Below are 24,206 nucleotides of genomic sequence, written 5' to 3' on the forward strand. Positions count from 1 at the left end.
TCGCGCAGCAACCAGGAGAGCGCGCACGTCCACTTTCACCACGTTTCCCTCCAAAGCTGCCACTTTCAGGAGCAAACGGTGCAACAGAGGGATCTCACTGGGGGAGATGAAATCTTCCTCTCCTGCTCTCCCAGTGGAAAGATGCGGGAGCGCGCGGACGTCCTCGGCGTGAACTCCGCTGCTGCGACTTGTCACCGGGGAGCGGCTGCACGCGCGCGTGCTGGAGGATCAGCTGGCAAATTTAAAGTGAGTCAAAACAAGTTGGAAAGAAGCCAGTGATTTGACTTTGCAGCTTCTGTTTCCCTGCAACATCAGCTGCGTTCTGTTTCCTCCCCAAAACGCGCCATTTGGTTGTTGGAACTAAACCAGATGAATCCTTTCAGACAAGCATCAGAACAGAACTTATTTTCTTCATCACTTCCTGATGGAGTTTAAATGATCTCCTTGGACAATCCGACACATCTGCGCGACTTGTCCCGCCTGTAACTGGTGTTTGTCCTCCTCCCAGTCCGGAGAGAATGAGGTGTCGCTGGGTGAAGCATGAGCTGCCAGAGGATCAGTCATAAGCGGCTGTCTCTGCTATGGGAGGGGGTGGCTCTGACCCTCTGGCTCTGCTGGACCCCCGGGGTTGGGGCCGCAGGAGCCGGACACGGCGACGGCGCCCCCGCGTCCCTGGAGTGGCTGCTGTCGGACAAAGGGCCCTTCCACCAGTCCCTGGAGTTTACGGAGGCTCTGGAGAGGTACCAGCAGGGCTTCAGCACCCGGTACAAGATCTATAGGTGAGACCTGGTGTGTGTGATGTGTGTGTGTGTGTGTGTGTGTTTCATGTTTGGGATGCATCGTCATAAAACTGCAGATCATTGCGCACAAGTCTCGAGCCGCCGCTCATTTCTTCATGTTTTATCTTTCAGTGGGTTTTTTTTTTGGGTTGTTGGGAGATGAACATTGTGTTGGAATCAGAGAATTTCTAAGATTAATTTTGTCCAATTGTGTCATTTTGCATTTTGCTTCCATCCTACATTGATTTAATGATCAGTGATCCGACTGAAAATATTGATCAAGCACAAAAGAATGATTTGTAACTCAGGCTTAAAGTCCACTTTGAGCTGCTTCCGTTTGGCTTTACTCCGTTTAATTTGAGAGAAATGTTAAATATTCGTCATATCTCAGCATGATGTCCAGTATGGCTTTAAAAACATGCTGAAATGAGACGACTGGAGACAAAACCAGAAGTTTCAGGCTTAACAGAAGCAGGTGGACATGATCAGAAAGGGATGTGATTAAAAGGCACTTCACATCATCATTTCAGGTCCATTCAGAAAGCTGCTGCTAGCTACCAGCCGACATTCTCACGCCACCCCACTCCACTCACTGGCTTCCTGTGACTTACAGGATCATGTCTTTAAACTGCTCATCATCACAGAGCCCTACGTCAAGCACCCACTTACCTCACTGCTCTCATTAGCATACACTCCACATAACGTTCAGAGGTCTGATAACTTAAACCTCATACCTTTGCAGAGTTTTGCATACGACATGACAGCTGAGCCAGGAAGCAACTTATCAGTCAAACCAGCTGCTGTCGTGTTTGTATTGCGAGCCAGCACTCGCAGGATTACCCTCGCAGGTATTACACCTGCACCAAATTAGCTGCAAGCTAATCAGCAAATCTGAAAAACTGGTGGAAGAATGCAGAAATGTCGTCGGGTACCATGCCAGCAAACAGATCGCTCATCAGATATCCGCAAACATTTATTCTTTACTGGATTATAATTCAGATTTTTTTTTTTTTTTGGATTTACTCTTTATTTCATGTTCTGTTTGTTAAATTTTCCAAATGACCCCTGCAGCCAGACTCACTCTCATAAAAGAGGCTGAATTTTCTGCCTTTTGTGTAAATACTCCTTCCCCGGAGCAGCTGGAATGGAGTAGATTGGTCCGCGCAGTTCAAAGCCACCTTCTTTCAGTGCGTAAAGCAGTCAAACGTCTAATGTGTTCAGATATTTTGTCATTGTTCTTGCAGGCTTGTGGGATTTGGTTAAAGAGTTTCTCTTTTGCGCAGGCCACTGCCAAGTGTTTAACCATGTGGAAAAAATACTTAGTGTGCATCTATGGGCGAATAAATCAGCCGCTCCATTATCCGCGCTCATGAATCTTTTAGGCCGTGGTGTTTTTCTCTCGGTGACATCTGCACTGTGTTTATTTATTTTTGTCCAGTGAACATTCAGCATCAATCATCTGAAGACTCTCCTGACTTGAAGCTTTTTTTTCCAATGACTGTATAAAATCCGACCCAATAGAAATGGACTCGGACAGCTGGGCAGCTGAAGTTGACCAGCTTCATCTTCCGCTGTGTGACTCCTCTCCTCTTGAAGGTCTTTCATCCTTCAGCAATCAGCCCTGTTTCCGCTAAGCTCACATGTTCACGCCAAGGTTTGGTTTGAGGATTACGATTTAAGGATGACACTGGAAAGAAATCCAACTGTGACAGAAACCTGCTGTAACAAGACGTGACACGATATTTTCTCTGCCTGATGTGACCTGATATCCAATGTCTTACATATGAGATCAGGAAAGGAATAAGCAGTTCTTTGTAAAATACAATACACTGTCAAAGAAAGAGCTCATGATTGCAGCCTTAGGAATACAAAGTCTTGTACCTCATTTATAAACCATTATTGTATCTCTGGTGGGCCTAATTTAATGTGCCTGAAATCACAGGCCAAAAGAACATGGCTGCTTGGTCCCAAAAAAGGTCACTCTAACATTTTAGCTTTTATTCCAGCAGCCTTGGCTGTGGCCTTAGCTGCTCTTCCACGACAGTATTTCACAAAATAAAAACAATTTTTTTCTATTTGTATTTGTATTTCACTGTTGTTTGGTGTCACAAATGGCGGTTATAGTTTTCTCTTTTAATTGTTTGTTAAATGATTTCTGTCTCCTCCATCCACTTTAAATTAACTGGACCCCCTACGTCACATATGGTGATGAGTAAATATAAAACAATGGGTTTCCATTAGACTTTGGAGATATGCTTGTATATCTAAATGCCTCATGAGAGCGTAAGAAATGTTTACTGATGTTTGAGAGGCTTTTTAAAATGAATTTCTTTCCATTAGCTGTTTTTATGCGACATTTCGGTTTTTCACAAATCACTGGGTAATGGAAACACAACTGTTGTTTCAGTCAGCTTCTGCAAAGGCAGAAGCTGCTGTTGGCCAATCTATGGTCAATCAGACCATAGACTGTATATAGAAAGATGGACGGAGCCTCCGTGACGTCACCCGTAGGTTTCTGAAGAGCTGAATTGAAGCTCGGTGGGCGGTTCCTACCATCGCCATCTTGGCAGGGTCATGCGTGTCGTCTCCCCAGGAAAATACAAATATGGACAAAGAGGTGGAGCTGAGAGGGGGGCTGTGAGCGTCATGGTGGATGATTGACATTGAGCGAACTCTGAGCTGCCTGTAGCAAAGAGCTAACCAAGCTAACCAGGAGATAACAGGAGCTAACCAGCTAACGGAGGTAAGCGGGCTAAAGTCACGTTGGTTACCGGCTGAAAACCGCGGTTGTTCTACGTTCTTCTGACTTGAAGCGGGAGATCGAGTACCTGTCAATCAAAAGGACACGCTTCTAAATATGTCAAATTTTGAGATTGAATTACTTTTAAATGGGCGAGTTTTAAAAAAAAAAAAAAAAAATCACTCCCCCCCACAGTTGTCATGAAGGTAAACCTGACCTATTAAACCGGAAATGTTTGTTTGTACCAGGCTGTAAACATTTTTATTTGTGCTTTGAAGTTAGTCTTGTTAACATGGGAGTCTATGGGGATTCTCTCTGTTTTGGAGCCCCTAGCGGATGAAGGAGGAACTGCAGTTTTATACACTTCCGTATCGGCTTCACTTTTAACTTGCAGAGGTTGCCGCTGGAATCAGACGCAGGCTGCAGGCAGGACGTAGGGCGGAGCTTTCTTTGTTTGCTTGTTTCTGGCAGAGACTGATCTGAGAGGATCAATACAAAATGAATGAAGGGGTTTGTGAAAAAACGCTCAGTTGTTTCTTGCCCTCCTGGACTTGCATATTAAAATGAATTAGACTGAAATGTGCATAATATAGACACCATAAGTTTCCTTTGCTTTGTTCATGTGGAAATGTTCACTTATTAAATTGAATTTATTGGTAGTGTACATTTAAGAACTACTGTTGGCCAAAGTGCTGTACAACAGCTCCATAACAAGAACAAGACTATTGTTGGTAAAAAATCAATAAAAACAGAACTTTTAAAAAAAACAAAAATCAAGATAAAAACAAAGGTCTCAGACTGATGTGAAAGCCAGTGAATACAGACAGAATACTTAGAGCCAGCTGGTTCCACAGTTTAGGAGCCTGCACTGAAACGACCACCTCTGTTTACTTTGACCTTAAAAGCAGTTGATCTGAGGGGGTTTCAGAGGGCACACAAGGCTCCAATAGCTCAGATAGATAAACAGCAACCTGCCCATTAAGAGCCTCAAAGGTCAACATCTACCTTAAAACGAACAGCGAGCCAGTGAAGAGAAGTTCCTGCCTTTTTGATTCTGTTAAAAGGTGAGGTGCAGCTTTGGGAACTAATTTCAGCCGATAGATACAAACCTGACTAACACCAGTAGTTAAGGAATCACAGTAATCCAGCTGGGGTGTAATAAAAGGATGAATCAACCTTTCAAAAGCTACAAAAGACTTCAGCTTTTATAAAATGATCTTTTTACCACTGAACAGATCTGCTTCTCAAAATTATAGTTTGAGTTAAATATTACACTCAGGTTTTTACATCTGAGTTTTAGTGGGGCTCCATGTTATATAGATGTAAAAAGTTTCACTGCTGGAGCTGAAGATGGCAACTCAGTTTGTCCTCAGTTGAAGAAGTTGGAAGACATCCAGTTTTCATTTCTGCGAGGCAATAAAATTGTGGTTTTAGTGAAAAGGAATGAGTGTCCTCTGCATGTATATGGGAATGAAATGTCATATTTTCTAATTAAGGAGCCTAACAGGAGCAAGTAAATCCTCCCTAATCAGGATTTTTTCCTCCTGGAAGATGATGGTTCCCCACTATCCTTCCAGTTTTTAATGTCTCGAACAATTCTAAATGCAGTTTAAGTAGTTTCTGCATCTGCTAGATGTATTCTCTGCTTCATACTACTGATCTGAACCTTTATAAACAGACCAACATCTTCTCCACGACTACAGGATGTGTCTTTTAAAGACACGTTATGGAACTTTTTTACCTTGAAACTGCGTCCTGGACTTGTTCGATGACACAGTGACATCTATCATGAGCATTTGTGAAGCTGCTGCTGCCCAGCAGCGTCCCAAAACTGAGAAACCACGATATACAACTTTGTATAATGAGCTATGTTAAGCTATAATATAAATGAGCTATAACGGGATATGAGATTTTGGTCATATCACGCAGCCCTAATCCAAGTGAACTTTGCATTTGGGCCAGGCGGTCTGCATCTATATGTATGCTGTGTACATATAGATGCACACTGCCTGCATGAACAGGGGTGTCCAGCTCTGGTCCTTAAGGGCCACAACCCAACAGGTTTTCCATGTATTCCTGTTCCAGTGCACCTGACTCAAATCAATCAGTCAATTTGCAGAACTTTATTGGCTTTTGGATTCGATTAATATGAACCAGGCGTGTTGGAAAAGGGATACATTGAAAACATGCAGGATAACAGCCCTTTAAGACCGACACCCCTCATATAGACACTACATAAAGACGGGTTTACCAACTCTAATGGTCTTGAAAGTCTATATTTAGCCTGATAAGTTTTATTCTTCAAAACAATCTGAAGCAGCTTGGAGAGACTCTCAGTAGTCCTAATAAAGAGTTCTGCAGACCTGAAGGACTTTCTAAAGCTTATTTGGATCCTGGTTGCCTTCAGGTGAACCTTTCATTCCATTGCTCCCATTTCACGTTGACAATACACACTGCCATTGTTTGCTTGCTGCAGCCTTTTTATAGGGGAGGAGGGCTAAGGGGGGGGGGGAGTCATCCCCGATGGAGGAGTCATCCCTCCATCAGACCTGTTGCCATAATTCAGCTTTTTCTCCCTGTTTCCCTTCCGGTTTTAGTCACATGTTGTATATATTGTAAATTTCTAAATTTCCATATTCTATATTGCCAATTTTACTTGATAGTTTTATTTATCTTTTATCTTTGTAAAAGTGTACATATTCCAGATTGCTTTATGGATAGTACCTATTCTATTTTATTATTATTTACTTTTTTTTTCTCTTACCTACTATTGCTGTTTCTATTTCTTTCTCTATTGCTGTTCTGAGCTACTGTGACAACAGAATTTCCCTTGTGGATGAATAAAGTCTGTCTAAGTCTAAGTCTAAGTCTAAGTAAGAATGACCTCCTGACAGCCACTTTAGGCTTCAGTGAACGGTAGACGGTTCGACTGAAGGAATCATTTTCCTTAATAAACCTCACTTTCAGGTACGGCTCATCTGCTCTGGATGCTTCCTTAAAGACCTGAACTTTCAAGTTTCTTCAAATTTTCCCAAACAAAATGATTATTTAATGTGTTGTGTTTAGTATTTTCTATAGAAAAACATAAAAGGAACAAATGTGAGTTTCTGTGATGAGCTGCTCGGGGTGTAACCGTCCGACAAAATCACAGTTTGGTACGCGCGTTGGTTTTTAAGTCACGGTTCGGTTCTTTTCCGGTACAGCACAGAAACAACTGCACTTTGGTGGAAACAGGAACATGTTTAATGACTAAAGATATGTTTAAAAAGAACTACCTGCAGTAAATTGTCCTATAAAAGATTCTTAAATGAATAGAAATATGGCATAATTAAAGGTAATTAGAGACTTGTTGATGGTCAGTATCTGCACACACATATTGTAAGGGAGGGAGGGATGCTTCAAGAAAAAAAAACAAAACAAAGATAATTCACTTATTATTGATTTCATTCACATTTCAATGTTTTCTTTTAAAAGTACAAATTAAATTGGATGTATGCTGTAAAATGTGAAGTAATGTAAGAAATGTGATTAGTTTCACGGCTATGACATGTTACAATGGTTTTCAGATAAAGTCTGCGTTAAAAGTAAAAACTCTTCAATGATTTTACATTTTATTTACTTTACAGTTTTTGTTTTCGTTAAAAAGAGAACATTTTTCAGAAAATATAAATATGACAAAGCCCTCCTTTCACACTTTAAACAACTTAAACGGCGTAGGAAAAAAAACTTTCATGCTTTCCGTAGTGGTTTCGTTGTTGGAGCCCCGCCCCCTTTGTTTACATATGAAGGGGGCGGGGCTCTGGGGTAAACAGCAGACTGCTTCCGTGTTATCCACTTTTCTTTTATCTATTTATATACTTTGGTGAAAATGTTCAGGTATAATTGTATCCTTCCAAAAGGCCGTTGTGACAGCAGGCAGAGTTTTATATGAAATATCACGCGCTAACTCTATGGAAGTGAAACATAAAGAAATGAGGAGTTACATGAGACACGCCAGCAATACTTGACACGGTTTGTTCTTCATGTATGTCTTTTTAAATAGCCAAAGGCATTAGTATGCTTCTTACTCCCTCTGACCGCTGTAACAACTGGAACAGCAGTCATTAACATCACATGACTGTCAATCATGCTGCAAACTGAGATTCAGCTCCGTTTGCTCCCCTTAAACGCCTCTTTTTAAAATGTCCCCTTCATTCCTCAAAATTCCTTCCATCACTGCTGATTGCCTTCTTTACCTACAGCAAGCGCTCATGTTTACAAAAGCTGCCCCTTCCTGCGCCTCTTGTTTTCCACATATGTATTCTGATGGAATCGCTGCAGGCTAAATGCCCATCTGTCCAGCAGAGATGGACACTCAGCCTGTCCTCTCGTTACAATGATTGCCTGTAATGACACACTCCACACCGTCCCAGTACCCCAATTATTTCTCTGCTGGTGGTTTTTCTCATGGCAGCAATTTGATGGCCTCCCTGAAGGAGGCCGACGTACACAGAGCAGCAGGCGATGCTGTGCAGACTCGTGTCCAGCGGGCAGGAAATGCCAAATGGTGGCAGCTGATGATGTGTGGCTTTATTTTGGTTTTATTTTTTCCTGTAACTGGAGTTTTGCATGCCGATAAGTTTTGTTGCAGCTTTTCTTTAAAAAAAAGTTTTTGTACAAACCACAGTAGACCCTGTAGCAGGATCTTATCCCGGGGGAGTGGTACTCTGTAGAGCAGGGGTGTCCTCCGGTCCTCGGGGGCCACAATTCTGCAGCTTTTCCATTTATTCTTGCTTTCACTTCATTGGCTGCTGGATCTGTTTAATGGAAGCCAGGTGTGTTGGAGCAGGCATATATCAAAAACCTGCAGAACTGCAGCCCTTCAGGACCGACTTTGGACTCCCATCCTGTAGAGGAAAGTTTATAATTATCAAGAGATGAGTAAAAAATGGGAAAATCTATAATCACAAATGTTTGCTTAAACTATTTGGATGATTACGGAAGCCGAGAGCGGTCGCATGGTTTGTTTTGTTCAGCTCACGGTGAAATGATCTCGCTACGGAATAACCAACATGACATCATTATCTTATGATCTCTAGAAAACAAAGTTAGTTGTGTCATTATTACAAGTTATCCCGTGATAACTTTGTCATCTCAACATAATTAATAGAAAACAAACTGTATTTTCTCGACATCACAGCTCATGCAAACGAAGGTCAGGAGGGGGCTAGAGCTGTTCCTACCCCATCACAAGCAACAGAAGGCGAGAGACAAACATTAAATCAGACTCACACTCACCTGAGACTCAGCTCAAGTTGCCCCCTGATGTGCCTGATAGGAACATCAGGGGGCAACTTGAGCTTCAGCGTCTTGCTCTAGGACACTTCAGCACATAGTCAGAGGATGCCTGGAATCAGTCTCCCAACTTTCCAGTTGCAAGCCGACTGCTCTTCCTCCTGAGCTACAGTCAGCATGACGGTCAGACAGAACCGATCAGCTGATCGGATTTTAATTCAGGTTGGACAAAGGCGGAAATAATCACGTGTCTCGCTATGATGTTTTAACAATCACTCATTCAGTTCTATCAATAAAATCAGGTGTAACACAGTCACTACTTTCTGATCTTAATCAGCTCTGAAAACAGTTTGTTACCTTAAGAAAACAAGATTAATTATCCCATCATCATCAAAAAACGAGCCTCCAGATAATAAGAAAATAAACTTGTTTCTCGATATAACAATAAAAAAAAAAAAAAAAAGAATACCAGTTCTTGGCTTTCGATGATCAGCAAGAACTGGATTAAAATGTGGTGTTATGAACAATTTAAAGCAGCCTGAAGACTTGAATCTCACTGACATCATAATGTGTCACACACCCATCTTACACAGTCTTTTAATAAGCATGAAGTTTACCACCAGTAGTCCTGCCATGTTTTGGCCAAACATGAAGCCACTGCCTCAGCCTGAACACAGGCTGGATGTCACAAAAGCAGTGGAGATGTGGTGTGGACCCAACTGCAGAGATGAGGGAAGCCGGTATGCAGAACTCAGACAGATTTATTTTCCTCAGAGGAACCCAGGGAATTCAGAACAGACAAACTAAACTGAGGTACAAAATGATCCAGCAAACAATGAGTGAACATGAGTGGTATAAATACACAGGAAAAACCGAACGAGAAACAGGTGAAACAAATGAACTAAATGAACCCAGGTGAACCAAATCAATGAACAGGAAATCTAAGAAGCTAACCAAGAACCAAGACAGGAAAAACTACAAAATAAAACAGGAAGCCCAAAAACAAAGCACAGAAAAACCCAAATCATGACACTGGAGTAAAAACTGCCAATAAAGAAAAACAACAAGCTCCATTCTGTTCGAAGGCCACAAATATGCTGAACACATTTTTATTTATGAAATAAGAGGAAGAGAGAAATGCTGAGAGACTTTTAAGCGAAGCAGCTGCCGAGGATGAGGCCATGAATTCATATTTCAGGTTGCTATGGAAATAATTGGCTGCTACAGGGAGTATGAAACAACAAGAGGTGAACAGAGGTGAAATTTATCCACTGAATAGAACGTTTCTCAAACATCTGATTTCTGAGTGATAAAACAGGAAAGTTTAGTGACAAAGCACCAAGCCTAAATGGATGACTGCGGCACAAAAAAACCTCAACCATTTATGTTGTTGAGACAGTATCAGATGATACAAGTCTTCCACCACTTTATTATTTCTTTATTATCCCAACTATTGGAGGATTAAATCTGCTTTTGTTATTAACATGTTTCACTCATTTTTCCCATTTCTACTTGCTAGACTTCGGTATTATCTGCTTTTAGCTGTTTTTGTCTTCTCCTTCTCTTCACCTTCTTCGTTCTTTGTGTTTAATCTTATGTCATATGATGCAATGTTGGGGGTGTTGGGAGCATTTCTAGTAAAAAAAAAAAAAAAAAAAAGTAACTTTTCCAGTTAAACTGGTGCCTCGTAAACCCTCAGCTAAGTTTCCACATAGCATTTGTAAAAACTTTAACCTGCAATTTGTTCTTTATAAAAATCCCACAGCAGCTAAGTGAGCGAGGATGGAGTTCTTAATCAATAGTTTTATGATAAAAATAAGAATCAGGATAACTTTTACTGTCACTGTGAATGGCACATCTGACCTCAGGTGCTTCGCATGGGGATGATACAGCCATCCACTTTCTGTTTCGCTTATTCCACTTCAGGGAAGCTGGAGTCTGTCCCAGCAATTAGCATGTACAAAGCAGAGTACAGCCTGGACAGGTTGCCAGTCTGTTGCAGGGCCAAAACAACAAAACACACAAACACATACACACACACACTTAGTCACACACTAGGGACAATTTGGAGTGACCAATTAACCTAACATGCATGTGTTTGGACGGTGGGAGGAATACCTGGAAGGAAACCATGCATACACAGAGAGAACATGCAAACTCCACACAGAAAGGCCACTGTTTGAACACACCCCCTACACACACACACGCACGCACACACACACACACACACACATATGCACACACACACACAGCCGAAGCCGAAACTAGTGACTTCTCACTTCAAGAGATGGAGGTAATACAGATGAGATCCTAGATTAAAAAAAAAAAAAAAGTTGTTTTTTTTAAGAAAAAATAAATAAAAATGAAGACTAAATCATAACCCCTCCCACAAATCACACACGCAAACAATAAATAGCGCCCCTAATCATTAAGCCGCCCCCATTTTCTGTCACCAGCCATGACCAGAATGAACTTGTTCAGTAAAAATGTTGCAAAACCTCCCAGATGGAAGAGCAGCTCCTCTGCTTGGTGGTCTGAATTCCCCAGTTCATCTGTTGTTATGGCCTCAGGCAGCACTTCACCCTGCTTACCTCCAGTGTCAGCCTCACTGCTGCATGCATGGTAGATGATGGTTGTGGATTGGCTGCCGTCAGTCAGAGGCTACATGTAGCTCGCTAAGCCTGAATGAACGCTGGATTCGTTGGAAAGCTCGTTCGGTGCTTCGAGAAGTGCTGAACAAGTCAATTCTATTACAAAGGTAAAATAGGAATCAACATTTTATTCCAAAAGAGCTGAAAATAAAAACAACGAATAAGACAAAGAAGGCCTGAAAATGTTGTTCAGAGAACTGCAGGAGACATGGAAATGAGCAAATGTCTGTCTTCTTGTGCTTTGTTGCCTTTCCAGGGAGTTTGGTCGATGGAAGGTCAACAGCCTGGCGGTGGAGAAGCGAGACAATTTTGGTGGCAGTGGCGGTTTGGCTCTGCCCCTGGACCCTGACTTCATGCACACTATCCGCCAGCTGGGGAGGCGGCCAACCCTCCAGATGATTACAGAGAGTCTAATCAAGAAATACGGCACCCACCTTCTTCTGTCTGCCACTCTGGGAGGTACAGAGAGCACGCGAGCATCAAAGCAAGCTCGATTTGCACTGCTTCTAATGTGATTTTGTTCTATTTCTCCAGCATATGGGGCACTGATTTTACCGTCTGTTGCTTCCCGAGCAACAAAGCACATAATTCCTCTTTCTGGATGAGTTTAGATCGCTTCACAAAACACATCAAATCACTCGAGTTTAGCAAACAACAAAAAATCTGGAGTGAAAATAAATGTTTCGTCACCGTTTAACAATATATGTATGTCTTATATTTCTTTACATTAGAAACTTTTATCACAATTCCTCTTAATTAAAACGTGTTTTGAAAAGAAAAAAACCTGTAAGAGACAAATGGAAGAGATTTGGTGTAAAAGCAGGAGGAGACTATACCCACATCTTATTAGCACAAATATAAAAACCAAAAGGAACAGTAAAAAGTGTGAAACCTCTCCTCTGGAAGAAAACTGTTGAGGCAACAAAGCTGAACTGGTGTGTGTTTTAAGCCGAGTCCCATTTGCGTCTTCTGTCCTGAGCTTCACTTTGACAAAAGTCTGGAGTTGTTGCAGGACTTGACAGAAATAAAGGCAGAAATCAAAGCAGACAGATCCCAGAACAGGCCGTGTACCTTCGGCCACACAGCATTACATTTACCTCCCAGTTCACTCCCAGAAAGTCCATGTTTTCATTTCTGCTCCCACCAGTATGCATTACAGAAAGCGCTGACAGAACAACGTCAGCCAGTTGTCGGGATGCTGGATTATAACAGTCAGGTCAGTAAAAGGACCAAACAGCATGTTGTTTGTGGACATTACACCTTAAAGTCACTTTTTTGTCTTGGGAAAATCTTTGATATATAACTGTCCCACGTTACAACATGAGCTGACAGCCATTATCTTTGCAACTGTTTTGAGGGCACATTAACACGTTTATATGAGAGTATTTATCCCGAATAAAAGTTAAATCCGCTTTAAACAGATTAAAAAAAATGGCTGTGTAATCACCTAATTCTGATTGTAAAGGGAAATTTGAAATTATTCTTTTGTCATGTAAACGTTTGTTCCATTCAAAGTTTATGTTGTTCGTTCTGCGCGCGGTCATCATCGTGTCCTGTCACGTATTACGTGTTCCTCCTCCTGTCTCCGGTACGGTATCGCCTCCTCAGCTCCTGAAAAAGTGAAGCAGTTTGCTCCTGTCGAGCTGCTGCTTCAAAATTATAATGAAAATCAAAGTGAAATTATTCTTATTGTATGTTTTTACTGCTCTAGCCAAAAAGAAGAGAAGCAGGAAGCAGGGTTTGTTTATTTCTGGGATCTGAAAGTACGTCACGTCCGCTCTCCGTCCAATCAGAACGCTTTCCAGCCCACCGATCTAATGCGTAATTAAGTACAGGCAAATAAACATGTTTAACATGTAAACCTCAATTCGGAAAGACTGACTACTGTCATTCAGAATTATTTCATTCTAAAATAACAAACGTCATGTAAACATAGCCATGTGTTTGTCTCCAATCCTCTCTCTTCTTCCTAATCGAAGCAGTGTTTTTATCCGAACACAAAGTATGTTTGGAGACAAATTGCACTTAATAACCTTTAAAACATGTAATTAATCTTATAATGTGTAACATTTTGATGCAGTTTCTGAGACGTTTTTATGAACAGTCCCATGGTGGTGGGTTCAATAATAGTAATATAATAATGCAGTACAATAATTTAGAAATATCACATGGTATATATAAAAACTTGTTTATTGCTATTTTTACATTTAGTCAGACAGCCTAATTCAGGTTATTTCTGCCTGTTTTCTTGGTTCAGGCTTTAAACGGTGAACACATCCCGCAGCTACAATAGACAGCGCTCAGATTACCGCACAACAACCTAGCAGAGAAATGTTCGGGCTATTTTATGCCAAAAAAAGAGAAAAACTTACATTTGAGGCTCTAAATTAAAACCCACCAACCTGCTCACTGCCAGTAAAACTGTAAAACTTTGGAAGATGATGTAAGTAAGTGACGCATCCTTCAAGCTAACAAGAGGAGCCTACTCCCATTGGGGAGGGTCGGTCCTTCAGGAGGCGGGACATTAGGTTGATGCGCACACCATGAAGCAAATCGTATACTAGGATCATACCATTATGCAAACTGGGGGTCAGGATCCCCACGGGGGTCATCACATGAATTCATGGGGTTGCCAGATAATTGTAAATTGTAAATAACATAAAGCCAAGAATTAATACATTTGGGCCTTTTAGCTGGGCTGCCCAAATTAAACCATTAATGCAGAGATAAATCTGTAAAATTACCACCTCAATTCCTTTATGTGCATGTAATAATAACACCACATGCTATAATAAAAAGCTGAATGTAACATTACCTCTGCAAGAGAAGCTGATTTGGGATATGTAGGTGTTTTGTCTTAATGATGAACCAAATCAACCAACAAGCACGTTATTCTGCTTAAGATTCTGACAGTTTTCCAGCTGTACATTCAGAGGTTGTCTGCAAGACGACCCGCTTGATATATCACGCAATTAATCACTCATTTGTAGCGTGGGGGTGGAAGTCATGAAAATCTTTCTGCACCTTGGGAATTATGGCTCAAAATCTTTTAAGAGCCACTGAAGTAAAAGATGAAAAGGGGGCAGACAGTCAGAGGACAGTTGAGCTGGACAGTCCAGATTCACAGCAGAGAAATGGTGCTGGACCTGAATGCAAATAATAATAAGGGAAGAAAAGAACTAAAAGGGAAAAATAAACAGTATTTGGCTGAATTTAAATGTTTTTTGAGTCTGAAAAACTGAATACAGAAATGGTTAAATGACATCTGTCACCACCGTGATGCACTGTTCAGACTTTACATTTCAGCTGTGTTCAGTTTTGCATTTCAAGGGTTGAAATGAAAACAATCAAAAAAGCATAAAAATAAGTTGTTTATCTAGACAATGAATAAGAATTTTACCAACACACAAACCATCCAGGATTGATAAATTATGCTTAAACAGAAGCTCAGAGTGACGGAACCATTTGGGATCCAGAAGAGCCGGCTCTATTGGGGAGCTCCCATCACTGTCATAAATAAAGCAAATCAGTTCCTGATATTACCATGATGGGTCATAGATCCACTGCGTGCATGGTGAATTTATCCTGTGTGGTTGACAAACTACGTCCGGTGCAGCTAAACGAGAGGAGAGGTTTAAATCCAGAAGTTTAGAACGAATAAAAAAGTGGGATTGGTTGGTTAAACTAGACTGGTTTGTAACTGGTCAGCCAGTTACTTGCTGGAAAAGAAAATATGCAGAGAATGATGTTGTTGTTCAGCTTTAGAAATAAAACAAAAGACTATAAATAATTTAAAGAAACAGGTGTGATTAAATGTATTCAGTAGTTATTATAATCCGGATGATTTAACCTGAATGAATATTTGGCTTGTGGAAATTCTGGTTGGAATCGACATGTTGGGAAGTGGAATGCTTACATTTATCCTTTTCCACTGTTTGACAACAAACACAACACCGTAGTTGCTTATTTTAAAGCAAAATCTCATTTTGGGTCAAACTGACCCAGGATTTAAACAAATAAAACCCTTTTTGGCTCCATATTTGTAAAAAAAAAAAAAATTGCTCCGCTACTGCTTTAGTTATTCAAACAAATGGTCTCAGTTAAAGGCAAAGGGATTTTTTCACCATGAACACTGGTTTAAGGTCAGACTGAAAAAGTTTAAAAATGAAATTTTACCATGGAGACACTCATTCCAAACTTCTCTGCACATGTTTGAACCCCGTTGGGGTTACATAATGTTAGTTTCAGGGAAGTGAAGCACATTTGGACTGTGGCACACACAAGGTTTCTGTTTGAAATAATCAGAGGATTACTGAGTGTTTTAATGGTCAGAAGGCTCAAAACAACTTGTTCATGCAGCTATTTGAAAGAAATGAATGAAGTAGGATCCACGGATCAAAGACAAAAAATGTTGGAAAAGACCTCTTCAGTACTTATTCCACACGTCTGCACTGACGAAGTTTCCATTCAGCTGTTGTGTAAATGCATTTTCAAACACGCTAACGAATACGTCATGGTGCAACCAGGGCTTAACTTTGCCCCACTGAGGCAAACAAAATGGCCACCTGTGGTGATAAATGATCCTCAGACCACATGGGCATGTCTGTGGATGGGTGTGTTTATGCAACACCTTTACTTTTTCCTCTCAGTGCATAACAGATGTTTTGGCGCAGAAATAAATGCCAGCCTGCATGCAACGGCGCTATATCGCTAGCAGCGAGGGAGCAGTTTGAGACTCGAGCTAATTAAACTGGATAAATGTGTTTGGACAAAAGACTGACTTGCTGAGAAAAGGGAGGATTTGAGTTCACTCTGACTGAAACCTGAAAAATCAAATAAACCTCTCAATAAAAATAAAAAGCTCCCGCTGTGGTGACTGTGGTGGGCTGCACACTTTCTCTCAGGTGTTAAAATGGGATGATGGGGGGGGAGCATTTAGTTTAGCCGTTATTTATTTGTATATTTCAACCATCATGTTGAAAACCATGACAATAAACCTGAAGATCTTTCTTTGCTCTGCTGAATGTCCTGTGACTTTAAGAGAAGCCACACTGAGCGCCGCTTCGTTTTTAATGCAGGTTTTGCCCATTTTCATTAAGATAATTAAAATACTTAAGACAACTTAATCAGTTGTCTTGAATAGCCTCTCTTTATTCATGAGGAGTTTAATAGATGCAGAGACCTTGTTTGTGCCTTTTCCTCCAATCAGCCAAACCATCAGTTCCCCCAAAGCACTTCATCACTGCTGCGCTTTTCTGTCTGAAAAGATCCTAATGAAAGGTGATTAGTGCGCCTCCGTCAGAGCTAATGAACCTCTCTGCCTGACTGTCACCAGGGGAGGAATCTCTGACAATATTTGTGGACAAAAGGAAGCTGAGCCTGGAGTCTTCGCCCGCGGGGGCCGATGGTGGCAGCAGGAAGTCGAACGCTACAGGCGCAGTGACTCTGGAAGCCCTCCACCAGCTGGCTGCTTCTTATTTTACGGACAGAGAGGGCACCCTGCGCAGGCTTCACCACCTCCAGATTGCATCCACTGCCATTCGGGTATGTGAAAGCGTTGAGTGAAACACTGCAGAGTCATTGCTTTAAAGGCAGTTGTGTTGCTCCACTGACATCGGCTTATCTGACTTTAGACCTCATAAGCTGAACCAGCATAATAACATAAATGCTATTTTGACTCAGATGTTAATATGTTATTCATTCATTCATTCATTACCCGAACCACTTAGTCCAATGAAGGGTCGCGGGGAAGCTGGAGCCTATCCCGGCAGTCTTTGGGCAAAAGGCAGGGTACACCCTGGACAGCTCGCCAATCGATCGCAGAGCCACACAGAGACAAACAACCACTCTTGCTCACACTCACTCCTAGGGGCAATTTAGAGAAACCTATTAACCTAACATGCATGTCTTTGGACGGTGGGAGGAAGCCGGAGTCCGTGGAGAGAACCCACACATACACGGGGAGAACATGCAAACTCCACACAGAGGCCACTGTCCAAACCTCGCCCTAGTCAAGGATTGAACCAGGGACCTTCTAGCTAACCACTATGCCACCATGCGTTGATATGCTATATGAGAGATTTTTAGGTTTTGACATTTGTCCATTTTGTTTTCATACGCAGCCCAGTATCACCAGAAAAAATAGGCACCCTTTTCCACTTGCCATAAAAAACTATCGTGGGACATGGTTGGAAACTGAGATGATAAAAAACCCTTGTGCTTTTCCTCCTGAAGGCCAACATCCACATGACATGACAGGAATTAGTAAAGTACACAAACTGGGAAATTTGGACCTAATCATGGACACTCATCAGACTTCATGATATACTTTTAACGCCTATCTCTAAGGCTCAATACACATTTTCCATCAGTACTCCACATGTATGTCCCTCAAAACCATTTATGGTACATTTTTAAAAGTGTGGATTACTCCAATATTTCATATCAAAACAGGCACCTTCAGTGATCGGCCACTTCATCAAGTCCACCTTGCTAGTACTCGGTTGGACCCATTTTTTACCTTCAGAACTGCTTTAAGTCTGGGTGTCATAGATTCAACAAGCTGTTGGAAACATTCCTCAGAGATTTTGCTCCATGTTGACATGAAGCATCACCCACTTGCTGCACATCATGATGAGAATCTCCCGTTCCACCTCATCACCATGAGAATCTCGCGTTCCACCTCATCACCATGAGAATCTCCCGTTTCACCTCATCACCATGAGAATCTCCCGTTCCACCTCATCACCATGAGAATCTCCCGTTCCACCTCATCACCATGAGAATCTCCCGTTCCACCTTATCACCATGAGAATCTCCCGTTCCACCTCATCATGATGAGAATCTCCTGTTCCACCTCATCATGATGAGAATCTCCCGTTCCACCTCATCACCATGAGAATCTCCCGTTCCACCTTATCACCATGAGAATCTCCCGTTCCACCTCATCATGATGAGAATCTCCTGTTCCACCTCATCATGATGAGAATCTCCCGTTCCACCTCGTCACCATGAGAATCTCCCGTTCCACCTCGTCACCATGAGAATCTCCCGTTCCACCTCATCATGATGAGAATCTCCCGTTTCACCTCATCACCATGAGAATCTCCCGTTCCACCTCATCATGATGAGAATCTCCTGTTCCACCTCATCATGATGAGAATCTCCCGTTCCACCTCATCATGATGAGAATCTCCCGTTCCACCTCATCACCATGAGAATCTCCCGTTCCACCTCATCACCATGAGAATCTCCCGTTCCACCTCATCACCATGAGAATCTCCCGTTCCACCTCATCACCATGAGAATCTCCCGTTTCACCTCATCACCATGAGAATCTCCCGTTCCACCTCATCATGATGAGAATCTCCTGTTCCACCTCATCATGATGAGAATCTCCCGTTCCACCTCATCATGATGAGAATTTCCCATTCCACCTCATCACCATGAGAATCTCACGTTCCACCTCATCATGATGAGAATTTCCCATTCCACCTCATCACCATGAGAATCTCCCGTTCCACCTCATCATGATGAGAATCTCCCATTCCACCTAATCACCATGAGAATCTCTCGTTCCACCTCATCATGATGAGAATCTCCTGTTCCACCTCATCATGATGAGAATTTCCCATTCCACCTCATCACCATGAGAATCTCCCGTTCCACCTCATCATGATGAGAATCTCCCATTCCACCTAATCACCATGAGAATCTCTCGTTCCACCTCATCATGATGAGAATCTCCCGTTCCACCTTATCACCTTGAGAATCTCCTGTTCCACCTCATCATGATGAGAATCTCCCGTTCCACCTCATCATGATGAGAATCTCCCGTTCCACCTCATCACCATGAGAATCTCCCGTTCCACCTCATCATCTCCCGTTCCACCTCATCATGATGAGAATCTCCCGTTCCACCTCATCACCATGAGAATCTCCCGTTCCACCTCATCATGATGAGAATTTCCCGTTCCACCTCATCATGATGAGAATCTCCCGTTCCACCTCATCATGATGAGAATCTCCCGTTCCACCTCATCACCATGAGAATCTCCCGTTCCACCTCATCATGATGAGAATTTCCCGTTCCACCTCATCATGATGAGAATCTCCCGTTCCACCACATCATGATGAGAATCTCCCGTTCCACCTCATCACCATGAGAACCTCCCGTTCCACCTCATCATGATGAGAATCTCCCGTTCCACCTCATCATGATGAGAATCTCCCGTTCCACCTCATCACCATGAGAATCTCCCGTTCCACCTCATCATGATGAGAATCTCCCGTTCCACCTCATCACCATGAGAATCTCCCGTTCCACCTCATCACCATGAGAATCTCCCGTTCCACCTCATCATGATGAGAATTTCCCGTTCTACCTCATCATGATGAGAATCTCCCGTTCCACCTCATCATGATGAGAATCTCCCGTTCCACCTCATCACCATGAGAATCTCCCGTTCCACCTCATCATGATGAGAATCTCCCGTTCCACCTCATCACCATGAGAATCTCCCGTTCCACCTCATCACCATGAGAATCTCCCGTTCCACCTCATCATGATGAGAATTTCCCGTTCCACCTCATCATGATGAGAATCTCCCGTTCCACCTCATCATGATGAGAATCTCCCGTTCCACCTCATCACGATGAGAATCTCCCGTTCCACCTCATCACGATGAGAATCTCCCGTTCCACCTCATCATGATGAGAATCTCCCGTTCCACCTCATCATGATGAGAATCCCCCGTTCCACCTCATCATGATGAGAATCTCCCGTTCCACCTCATCATGATGAGAATCCCCCGTTCCACCTCATCATGATGAGAATCTCCCGTTCCACCACATCATGATGAGAATCTCCCGTTCCACCACATCATGATGAGAATCTCCCGTTCCACCTCATCATGATGAGAATCCCCCGTTCCACCTCATCATGATGAGAATCTCCCGTTCCACCTCATCATGATGAGAATCCCCCGTTCCACCACATCATGATGAGAATCTCCCGTTCCACCTCGTCACCATGAGAATCTCCCGTTCCACCACATCATGATGAGAATCTCCCGTTCCACCTCATCATGATGAGAATCTCCCGTTCCACCACATCATGATGAGAATCTCCCGTTCCACCTCATCATGATGAGAATCCCCCGTTCCACCTCATCATGATGAGAATCCCCCGTTCCACCTCATCATGATGAGAATCTCCCGTTCCACCTCATCATGATGAGAATCCCCCGTTCCACCACATCATGATGAGAATCTCCCGTTCCACCTCGTCACCATGAGAATCTCCCGTTCCACCACATCATGATGAGAATCTCCCGTTCCACCTCATCATGATGAGAATCTCCCGTTCCACCTCATCATGATGAGAATCCCCCGTTCCACCACGTCCCGAAGCTGCTCTGCTGGATGTAGATCTGGTGACTGTGGAGGCCGTTGGAGGACAGTGAACCCATCATCATGGTGGAGATGATGTGAGCTTTGTGACATGGTGCATCATCCTGCTGGAAGTTTCCATCAGAAGTAGCCTGAACTATTGACACAAGGCAGGATGGATTCATGCTTTCATGTTTTGCGTTGGAGCCTCAGTTTCCTGTTCTTAGCTGAGAGGAGTGGTGCCCAGTGTGGTCTTCTGCTGCTGGAGACCATCTGTTTCAAGATTGGACTCGTTGTGTGTTTAGAGATGATGTAATGCATATCTTGGTTGGAGCCAGTGCTTGTTTGGCTTCCTGTCATCTTTCTATCATCTCCAACCAGTCTGTTGGTTTCCTTATATAGGCTATTATGAATTGGCTTTCATTATGTTTTTTTTTCCTGTCTGGAAAGCGTCTTGAGATGGCATTGCTGTGATTTGACGCTATATAAATTAAGTTGAATTGAATTGAATTGAAATGCCCATTTTCCACTGACCTGTAACATCAACAGGACAATTTGTCCTCTTTTTTAAAATGCTAAGTGGACATGTACATATTATCCTGAAAGTGGAAACTCAGAAAGGCAGCTATATCTAAAAATAAAAAAAAACCACTGTCAATCCATTTTAATAGAAATTATGGTACAGGATCACTTATAAGCTACAGCCACAAAGTAATAACCTGAACAAAGTGGAGACAACTGTTTAGATTTACTCCTGATTTTAAGCGGAAGCAGACTGTTAAAACAAGTTTTTAAAGATATTTTCACTAAAGATATTTCATACCTAAATATTTATTGTAACTTAATCAAATTAAAACTACTATCTGAGTTAGTCTGTATAGAAATTAGACAGAATAGTTTATCTGATGTAAATGAATTTCTTCAATTGGGAACAAGCAACTGAATTAAGTGTATTCCAATAAAATTATTAGGTTGAACAAATTCCTGCTTAAAAAAGTTAAGTTGGATGAACTTCATTCATTTCTTTCTTGCCAATTGCTGCAATTCATTAAAATTGCTCAACTAATGTCTTTTTTCTTAATTTACACACAGCACCTGAACCTGAGCTGAAATAAAAGCTTTGCGGCTGGATTCTTTACTTTTTTAACTTCACTCAACTTGTTTTTACAGTGCACAGGCAGCTGATTCTCATTTCATTCACAGTCTCATTCAAACAATCGTTTATTCCTGTAAAAATTGTAAAAGTAATTGTTTCTTTTCCTTTACAGTTGTGCACATTTATGTTAGTGTTGGAAAAGATTTGACTTTATGCAATGAACATATTTTATTTTGTTTGAAAGGTTGTAAAATGACTTCGTGTTATTACAGAAAACAATGAATCTGCTAATATGACCGTAACATTTCCAAAAGCTAAAACTTAGTGAAATAAAGAATAGCTTTTGTCTAAATATAAATAATATTGTTTGACTGAAAGATTTGGCCCGTTGGCTGTAGCAGCTTGCCTGAGGGAAGCGTAAAAGCACCGCACCAGAAGAAAAATAATTGTTCCCCACAGCTCCTGTACAGGGACCGAGTTCAGTCGTCACATTAACATGGAGAGTCTTCACTTGCTCAAGTCAAACAGTAGAACAAGTTTTTAATCCTATAAACTGAGGCAAAGATTAGTCCTGCAACTAACTGTCCTCATTTCCAAAAGTCTCTGCCGCTTCCTCTCCATAATCATTCCCCCGAGCCAGCCTGGAGAATGCTAACACCTCCCTTCCTACTGAGTAATAGTTGCTGCTTATTTTAGCAATAAGTTTATTCTTACAGGAAAGGAAAGGTTCATTTTGGAGTTGAGATCATTTCCCCTAAGGTTGTGTTATCCATGAACCTGAGATGACGCATCACGAGAAGAGACTACTGATCCTCTATAGGCACATTCAGATATGTTCATAGAAAGAAGTTATACTTGTGTAACATAACCAGAAACAGAGGACTGTGGAATTAAGACTGTTTCATTGTTTTTTAAACTCGTCATCACATGAACTGTTTTGTTTCTGTCCAAAACTACTCACCTGTACTCATGTACTTTATCTTGGATTCAGAATAAAGTAAAGACACGTGAGTTTGTATCTATATGATGTGTAAAGATAAGAGTAAATAACCTTTAAACACTGTAAAAAATTTTGCATCAGAAAAATTAAAAGTACACTCATTGAGTGAAAGTTATCTATGACTAACAGAAAAGTAGTAGAATTCACCTACAGGAATAAGTAAAGCAATGTCTGATTAGTAACAAGACATGTAGATGATAAAACACCGGTGTGCCCAGGAAGAAAGTCCAAATGTGTTGTTTGGGCTCATTTGGCATCTCATATCATTTGACCTTTTTCAGATACCAGACTGGATAACTAATTATACTTCACAGATGTATCCCAACACTCATACAGGCCATGGGGCTCTTGTGATGAAGAAGTTAAAATTGTGCATCCTTGATGGAGTAGTATTAAATGATGCAAGCAGAAGCCCACTCCTTCCACTCACGTTTGAATAGAACCAAAATCAGAATGGGATGACTGCCAAGTAAACCTGCACCTGCAAGCAAAGTTTGTTGGAGCAGTGGTGCAAAAACAAGAAAAAAAGAGAACAAAACAAAAAAAAGCGAAGACAGAAAATAAACAGCATGGACATGGCATGAATTGTAAAAGGATGGTAGGTTTATTTGTAGTGCAAAGGGAAGCTCGTGCATAAAATATAAAGCAAGATGAGAATATGAAGTTAAACAGCAGTGTGATGAGTTATTATGTGAGTTTTTATTGTGCAGAGGCATAAGTTATGAAGAGCTTTATTGATTACTCAAACAGCAAACTGTTTCCGTGGCGTGACGTTTTGGTCCTGATGGACAACAAGCTGCTGGTCGGTGGGAGAGGGCTGAAAAGTATACAACCAGGGTGGAACGCACTGGCCGTTATAGCAGGGTTTCTTCTATCGTCATGTGTGTCTTGGTCAACCTCTCTGCCTGCAGCACAGATTGTTTGCTGCTTCCTGATTAATGAAAAGCTTTTGGTTCTTCGTAAAGCCACAAAGGATAAAGCAAGTCAAGAATTTTGCAGTCATGATAAAAAGTTGAAGGTTCATAAATCACTTTTTCGCAGAGCTCTTTTTTCCTCTTGATGAAGATGACATGGATTGGACTTCTCCTGCAGGTCACCACAGATAAAACAACACGAGCTGATTGGTTTACACACAACACACATAGGAATCCATGACAGACAACCCACATGTGCTCCATATTCACATGCACATACGAACCAGATGTGCTTTTGGAACAGTCTCATGCGATCCACATGCGAATCACTTGTAAATCATTTGTGAATCACATGTTTGATG

General features: G+C 41.8%; 1 protein-coding gene across 1 annotated transcript in view; it reads left to right on the forward strand.

Annotated features, from left to right (window-relative positions):
• Positions 1–540: 540 nt before the first annotated feature.
• Positions 541–24,206, forward strand: part of LOC306758219 (BMP/retinoic acid-inducible neural-specific protein 3-like) — a gene marked incomplete at both ends in the record, with an annotated part of 48,675 nt that continues 25,009 nt past the window's right edge. The window contains 3 exons of the mRNA XM_079243461.1: positions 541–779; positions 11,701–11,903; positions 16,780–16,988. Of these exons, the coding sequence (XP_079099587.1) occupies positions 541–779; positions 11,701–11,903; positions 16,780–16,988 (651 nt within the window). The remainder of the gene's footprint in view (positions 780–11,700; positions 11,904–16,779; positions 16,989–24,206) is intronic.

The sequence above is a fragment of the Telmatherina bonti genome (genome assembly GCF_933228915.1).
Source record: "Telmatherina bonti genome assembly, chromosome: 7".
NCBI classification, from domain to species: domain Eukaryota; kingdom Metazoa; phylum Chordata; class Actinopteri; order Atheriniformes; family Telmatherinidae; genus Telmatherina; species Telmatherina bonti.